The 7,257-nt window shown below is 71.5% G+C and overlaps 1 protein-coding gene across 1 annotated transcript; it reads right to left on the bottom strand.

The window, feature by feature from the left end:
* Window positions 1–1,119: 1,119 nt before the first annotated feature.
* On the bottom strand, window positions 1,120–6,834 carry ANKRD35 (ankyrin repeat domain 35). The gene is made up of 11 exons (XM_074928798.1): window positions 6,796–6,834; window positions 5,504–5,634; window positions 5,301–5,389; window positions 4,990–5,054; window positions 4,577–4,634; window positions 4,224–4,484; window positions 2,574–3,562; window positions 1,974–2,510; window positions 1,508–1,597; window positions 1,369–1,434; window positions 1,120–1,210 (listed from the first exon to the last, which is right to left on the bottom strand). Exons 1-11 carry the CDS (start codon window positions 6,832–6,834, stop codon window positions 1,151–1,153), a joined length of 2,385 nt encoding a protein of 794 aa, XP_074784899.1. The 3' UTR covers window positions 1,120–1,150.
* Window positions 6,835–7,257: the final 423 nt, after the last annotated feature.

Below are 7,257 nucleotides of genomic sequence, written 5' to 3' on the forward strand. Positions count from 1 at the left end.
CAGGGAGCGTCGCGCAACTCCGCGCCCGCCGCGCCACGCCCACTCCCCCCCTATAGCCACGCCCCCGTAGGGGGCGTGGCTATAGGGGGGGAGTGGGCGTGGCGCGGCGGGCGCGTCCTATCTAAGCCGGTCCTATGTGGGGCTGATCCCAAAATCCCAGCCTCATCCCGGCTGGAAAAACCCCTGAAGCTCCTCCAGCCCAACCACAAACTTCCCCCTGACCCTTCCCAACTCCCCCAGATCCCTCAGCGCTGGGTCAACGCGATTCTTCAACCCCCCCCAGCGATGGGGACACCCCCCCCCCCCCCCCCCCCCAGCTTATTCTGGTGGGTTTTAACCTTATTTTTTTTTTTTTTAGCGGAGAAATTTTTCCTAATATCCAGTCTAACCCTGCCCTGGGGCAGCTTGAGGCCATTCCCTCGGGGCCTGGCGCTGGCTCCTTGGCTCCAGAGACTCACCCCCCCTCTCTGCCCCCTCCTGGCAGGGAGTTGCAGAGGGCCAGGAGGTCTCCCCTCAGCCTCCTCTGCTCCAGACTGAACCCCCCCAGTTCCCCCAGCCGCTCCCCATGTGCTCCAGACCCTGCCCCAGCTCCGTCACCCTTCTCTGGCCACACTCGAGTCGTTCAATGGCCTTTTCGGGGTGAGGGGCCCCCAAAATTAAACACACTCAGCGAGGGGCGGCCTCGCCAGGGCTCAGATCCCTGCTGGCCACGCTGGTGCTGACACAAGCCAGGTTGCCATCGGCTTCTGGGTCACCTGGGCACACTGCTGGCTCAGTTTTCCTCCCCCAGGTCCCTCCTTGACCCGCAGGACTCCAGCTCCTCCCCAGTCCCCCCCTCCCTTGTGGCCCACGGAGCTGGGACCGCACAGGACTGGTTCTCTACGGCCCAGTCCTGTCCATACAGGGTGGGACTGGTGCTTACTGGGACCAGTTCTGGCCTGGGGTCAGCCCAGCGCCACTGCCCAGTCCAGCCCGCGCTGGAAGCCAGGAGCCCTCCCAGGGCATCACCCCCACGATGGGGCAGGATCCTCCCCCCCCGGCCGGACCCAGCACCCCCGGACGCAGACGGGGACACGGGCTGGGGGGGACACGCAGCTTTTCCAGTTTAATGCCGTGGGGGGGGTGATGGGACCAGCGCCAATCCCGCCCCTCACTCCTCCGTCCGCAGGATCCGCAGCAGCATGGCGTGGACCCCCTCGTCCATGAACCCCTGTGGGGAGGAGAGTGTTGCTGGGGGGGCGCATCCAGCCTCCCACGGGGGACCCAAATCCAGCGCTGGGCTCCAAATTTGTATTTTCCAGCCAAAATTATTCCCCCCTCGCCCCCCCCGCCACGTCACCCCGAAGCGAGGGGGACGCGGGGTCCCACCTGGGCAGCGTTGAGCAGGTGGGTCCTGTAAACCGCGACGATGTCCCGGTGGTTTTTCTGCTGGACCTGGGGAGGAGAAGAAGGAGGTGGGAGGGGTGACAGCGGGTGACAGTGGGTGACGCCGGGTGCTGGCACCCACCTCGAGCTGGAGCTGGAGCCGGGCGCTCTGGCTGCGGAGCCCCAGCACCTCCGCCGACAGCTTCTCCGTCTCCACCAGCAGCTTCTTCATCTGGGGTGGGGCACCAGGGGGGCAAAGTCGGGGTGTGGGTGGGGACGGGCTGCTCCCCATCACACCCCGGGGGAGAAACTGGTTCCCATCTGCTCCCCCCCAAAATCTGGCCAGGGATGGACTCGTGTGGGAGGAAGCTCCCGGTCGTCTCAGAGGTCCTGGGCAGCCCCCCGCCCCCCAAACCCGGCTCCCTCGGGGGTGTTGGGCGGGTGAAACGCTGGGGCAGGGGCGAGGGGTGATGGGGGGAGCCAGGGAGGGGGACAGTGATGGGGACAGAAGGGCCTGGCGATGGGGACAGCAGAGGATGGTGACAGGGAGGGGATGGTGACGGGAAGGGGGTGGCACCGGGCCGGGGCCGTGCTCTGCCCCCCCTCACCTTCCCCTCCTTGTCGCGGCAGGCCCCGGCCAGCTCGCCCGCCCGGGCCCGCAGGTGGCCCACGCTGCGCTCCAGCCCCTCGGCCTTGTCCCGCAGGTCCCGCGCCTCCCGCTCCCGCTCGGCCGCCCGCGCCTCCGCCGCCTCCTTCGCCCGTTTCTCCTCCTCTGCCGCCGCCCGCCAGCGCTCGGCCTCGGCCCCCGGGCGCTCCCCGGGCGGCTCCCGGCTGCGCAGGGCGGCCGCGGCGCCCACGAGCTGCTCCAGCAGCGTCAGCGCGCGGGGACCCGCCGCCGGCCCCAGCTCCTCGCCCAGTTCTCCCAGCGCAGCCTCCAGCTCGCCCAGCAGCCCAGCCCCACCGTCCCCCTCCCCGCCGGCACCGTCGCCCTCCATCTCTGCCACGAGTTGCAAGGCCTCGTGCTGGGACCTCACCAGCCCGTCCAGCTTGTGGTGCAGCTCCCGCAGGATGCCGGCGCCGGCGTCACCGGCCACCTCCCGCGCCCGCTGGCCCACCCCGTCCCGCAGCGCCGCCAGCTCCCGCCGCTGCCCCGCCAGCCTCCGCCGCAGCCTCGCCGCCTCCTCCCGCTCGGCCGCCAGCTCCCGGGCCAGAGCGGCCGCTCCGGAACCTTCCGGCACCGATTTGGTGCCGGGATCGTGGTCCCGCAGCGCCCGCAGCTCCTCCTGCAGCCGCTCCCGCTCGCGGCCCAGCCGGGCCAGCTCGCCCAGGAGCGCCCCGTTGCTCTCCCTCAGCTCCAGCAGCTCCGTCTCCAAGCCCCCCCCGTCCCTCGGCAGCTCCTCCCGGCCCTTCCCACCCCGAGCCGGCTCCGCGCCGTTCACCGGGGACCGGCAAGGCGCCACCTCGGCGAGCGGCCGCCGGAGCTTCTCCAGGAGGACGCGGGAGCCCCGGAGCATCTTGGCGTGGCTCTCGTCGGCGTGGCTCAGCGTCTGCTCCAGCCCCACCACCATCTTCTCCCAGGCGGCCAAGCTCCTGCGGACGGCGTCGGCCGACACCACCTCGTAGTGCAGTTTGCTCCGCAGCGCTTCCTCCACCTCCCTCCGCAGCCCCTTGCTCCGGGCGACGGCGCTCGCCTTCGCCGCCCGCATTTTGGCGCATTCGTCCCCCAGCCAGGCCAGGAACGGGGCCAGCGCCGGCGCCTCGTCACCCCCGTCGCGCTGTGCCGCGCTCTGCTGTCCTCCGTCCCCTTCTTCCTCCGCCATCAGCCTCTTCCTCAGCTCCGCCACGTGCTGGGCCAGGAGGGCCAAGCAGGCGCCGTCCTCATCCTCCGCCCCGTCCCCGGGCTCGTGTCCGGGCAGGAGCCGCGCCAGCTCCCGCACCCGCTGCCGGATGCTGGCGGTGGCGGCCGCCAGGCGCTGGCATTCCCGCCTCTTCCTCGCCAGCCGCTCCTGCAGGCGCCGCACCCGCCGGGCATCACACTCATCCTCCTGCCCTTCATCCTCCTCCTCCTCCTCCTCCTCGCTGTCGCTGCCCGGGGTCCCCTCTCCCTGGCTTCCCTCCTGCAGCGCGGGGTCCCCGGCACAGCCGACACCATTTTCTGCCAGGAGGAAAAGATGCGATCCCCTTTTTCCCCTTTTTCCTCACTTTTTTTCCCTAAACGAAGCAGCCAGGTGAGGCTGGATGCGCGGTGGCGGGCGGGGGCTCACCCCGCCGGAGCGTGTGGCCGGGGCTGTGCCCGGTGCGGTGGCCGCAGTCCCCGTCCCCCACGGCTGCCCCGTGGCGCAGCAGCAGCTCGGCCGCCTCCAGGCTGCCACGCTCGTAGGCCAGAGCCAGGGCGGTCCTGCGGGAACGGTGACATGGTGACACGGTGGCACAGTGACATGGTGGCACGGTGACATGATGGCACAGTAGCATGGTGGCACAGGGACATGGTGGCACAGTGACATGATGGCACAGTTGCATGGTGGCACAGGGACATGGTGGCACAATAACGTGGTGGCACAGTGGTACGGTGGCACAATGACATGATGATAGCACGGTGACAAAATGGCACAGTGACATGGTGGCACAATGGCATGATGACACAGTGACATCATGATGGCGCAGTGACACAGTGACACGGTGGCACAGGGCCCTCCCCCCCTTGTCCCCCCTCCCTGGGCACCTGCTCTGACTCCCCCCACCATGGGGCAAAGCCATCGAGCCACCACTCCGGGCATGGAGGGGGAGCAGAGTAGAGCCCCCCCCGCCACTGTCACCCTGAAATTGTCCTGCAAGTGTCCCCCTGTCCCCGCGGCCGCTCACCTCTTGTCCTTGTCGGCCAGGTTGGGGTCGGCCCCTCTCTGCAGCAGCTGGGCGCAGATGGCAGCCTGGTTCCCCCGCGCCGCCAGCATCAGGGGGGTCTGTCCGTGCTGGGGGGGCACACGAGGCGCCCGTCAGCCCCCCCCGTCCCCCCCCCGTCCCCTGTACCCCTTCCCGGTCCCCACTCACGGTGTCGGTGACGTCCAGGACGGCCCCGTGGTCGCAGAGCAGCAACACGCTGGAGGCGCAGCCCGAGGAGGCTGGGGGGGGGCTGTGTCAGCGCGGGGGGGCGGGGGGGCCCCCCGTCCCACCCGCAGTCCCCTGGCCTGGTTCGGGGTCCCCCGGCACTCACCAGCCCAGTGCAGGGGGGTTCGGCTCTGCCCGTCCACGTGGGCCTCGTTGGCGCCGTGCTGGGGGGGGGACACGGCGGGCAGGGACCCGCCCCGAGCTGGGGACAGGACTGGGCGTCCTGCCCTGCCCCCCCCCGGCCTCTGCCCATCCTCATCCTCACCACGGCCCCATCCCCCGCCCTGGCCCCCAGCTCCATCCTCATCTTCCTCTGCACCCAGCCCTGTCCCCAGCCCTGTCCTTGTCCCCATCCTCATCCTGATCTTCATCCCCAGCTGCATCCCTGCCCTTGTCCCCATCCTTACTCTTATCTTCATCCCTCTCTTCATCCCCAGCTCCATCCTCATCCTCCTCTGCATCCCTGTCCCCACCCCTGTCCCCTCCCGGTCCCCTCCCTGTCCCCACCCGTCCCCGTACCTGCAGCAGGACCTTGACGCACTGGGGCTGGCAGGAGATGGTGGCCAGGTGCAGGGCGGTGCTGCCTGCAAGAGACCCCCGGGCTGGGGACACGGGGGACAGGGCCAGCGGGGACCCCCCCCGGGGGACCCCCCGCCTCGGGGACACCTGGGCAGGGCGGGGCAGGGCGCCGTGTGGCGCCTTCGGGGTGCAGGTCTGGGGTACGCGCGGCCCTTCGGGGTTGGGGGGGGGGGACACAGGACACGGGGACCAGCCCCTGTCCCCCCCCCCCGCCCCCCGGCGAGGTGTCCCCACCCCTGTCCCCAATTTACCGTCCTCGTTCTTCTCGTTCACGGGGGCCCCGTGGGCCAGCAGCAGCGTCAGGCACTCGGTGAGACCCGTCGACGCGGCCAGGTGGAAGCTGGGGGGGCGCGGGGGGCGGCTGTCACCGAGGTCCCCGTCCGCCACCCCCCCGCCCCGGGACACCCCCGTGTCCCTGTGTGTGTGTGTGTGTGTCCCCGGGGGGGTGACGTACGCGGACTGTCCCACGGCGTTGAGCTTGGCGGGCCGGGCCGTTTTGCGGGAGGCGAGGGCGGCCACGCGCCCCACGTCGCCCCTCTCCACCGCTTCCAGAAGCTTCTGGTCCTGCTTGTTCCAGGTCTCCACCTGGGGGGGGGGTGCCGGGGGCTGCGGGGGGGGGGGGGGGGCTGCGGGGACGCGACCCCCCCACCCTGCCCCGCCGGGAGAAACTGAGGTGCCGCTTCTGCGAGCAGAAGGGCCCCCCCCGAGGTGGAGGAGCTGAGGCCGGCTGCACTCGTGTCATGTGTGAGGGCATCTGTCACCCCCCCAAACGCCTCCCCGGGTGGAGCCGCGCCTCAGTTTCCCCACCCGGGGGGGTTCTCCCTCAGCACCCGCCGTGGGGGGGGGGACACCCCGAGTCCCCGCGGAGCCGGGCCCTGGGCGCGGGCCGGGGAGGGTGCGGCGAGGCCGCGAGCGTGTCCCTGCCTGCGCCCGCCCGGCTGGTTTGTCGGGCCGAGGCCGCCGCCGGGTCGGGCCCCACCGCGGGGCCGGGGGCTGGGGGGCAGCGGGACCCCCCCGGGGCAGGTCCGGGGGCAGCGGCGCCGGGAGGGGGTCGGGGCTGGGACGGGGACGGGGACTGGGATCAGAGATGGCACCGGGACGGGGACAGGGGCTGCAGCCGGTGTCGGGGCTGGGACCGGGATCGGGATCGGGGCTGGGATCCGGATTGGGATCGGGATCGGGGATGGGATCAGGATCGGGATCAGGATCCGGATCAGGATCGGGGCTGGGATCCGGATTGGGATCGGGGCTGGGACCGGGATCGGGATCGGGGCTGGGATCTGGATTGGGATCAGGATCGGGGCTGGGATCCGGATTGGGATCGGGGCTGGGATCTGGATCGGGATCAGGATCGGGATCAGGATCCGGATCAGGATCGGGGCTGGGATCCGGATTGGGATCGGGGCTGGGATCTGGATCGGGATCAGGATCGGGGCTGGGATCGGGATCGGGGCTGGGATCGGGATCGGGATCGGGGGGGCCGCTGCGGCATCGGGGCGGCGTCGGGACCAGGATCACCCCCGGCACCGGCACAAGCCCCGCGCTGAGCACCGCGGCCGGGGGGGGTCCCAGCACCCCCTCACCCTAAACGTGGTCCCAGCCCTGCCCCCCCGGGGTGCTCACAGGGCCCCGGGCCGGGTGTCACCCCCACCCACAGAGGCCGGGGTGGGGGGGGGGGATCCCCAACCCCGGGACAGGCTGGGGGGGGCCCCCCTGGGCGTTATTGGAGGGGGGAGCGGGACTCACCGCCACCTGCGAGCTGGAGCAGGAGAACATCCGCTTCATGGTGGCCGGGGGGGGGCTCCCCAGGACCCCCCTACCCCCGCCGGGCCGGGGCGGGTGCCGCAGTGTCGGAGGCGCGCGGGTGCGGGCGCGTCCTCTGCCCCGTCACCTCCCCACGCCCCGCCCGGGCTTGTCCCGTCACCTCCCCGGGGACCTCCCGCTCACGAGAGCCGGGGAAACCCGTCCCCGGTGCTCCCCCCCCCCCCCGAACCGCACCCCAACATCCCACCCCCCCCAGGCACCCCGGCACTGGGTGCCCATCACCCCGGCGTCGGGCACCCGCTGAGAACGGACACGCTCGCCTCACCCTGAGGGGACAACACAGGGACAGGGGACAGCGTGGGGGGGGGACACAGGCAGAGACACCCACAACCGCTCTCCCACCGCGGGGGGGGGGACACGGGTGGGGGCTTGAGCCCCGACACA

This window comes from Athene noctua, chromosome 29 (assembly GCF_965140245.1).
Source record: "Athene noctua chromosome 29, bAthNoc1.hap1.1, whole genome shotgun sequence".
NCBI lineage: Eukaryota > Metazoa > Chordata > Aves > Strigiformes > Strigidae > Athene > Athene noctua.

What these genes read in the sequence shown, in the direction of transcription:
- ANKRD35 (XM_074928798.1), bottom strand. Translation starts at nt 6,834, where the DNA reads ATGAAGCGGATGTTCTCCTGCTCCAGCTCGCAGGTGGCG. An exon ending in AACGCCGTGGGACAGTCCGC is followed by an intron (nt 5,390 to 5,503) that starts GTACGTCACCCC and finishes GCGCCCCCCCAG; the next exon opens with CTTCCACCTGGCCGCGTCGA. An exon ending in GTTCCGGAGCGGCCGCTCTG is followed by an intron (nt 2,511 to 2,573) that starts GCCCGGGAGCTG and finishes CTGGCGGGGCAG; the next exon opens with CGGCGGGAGCTGGCGGCGCT.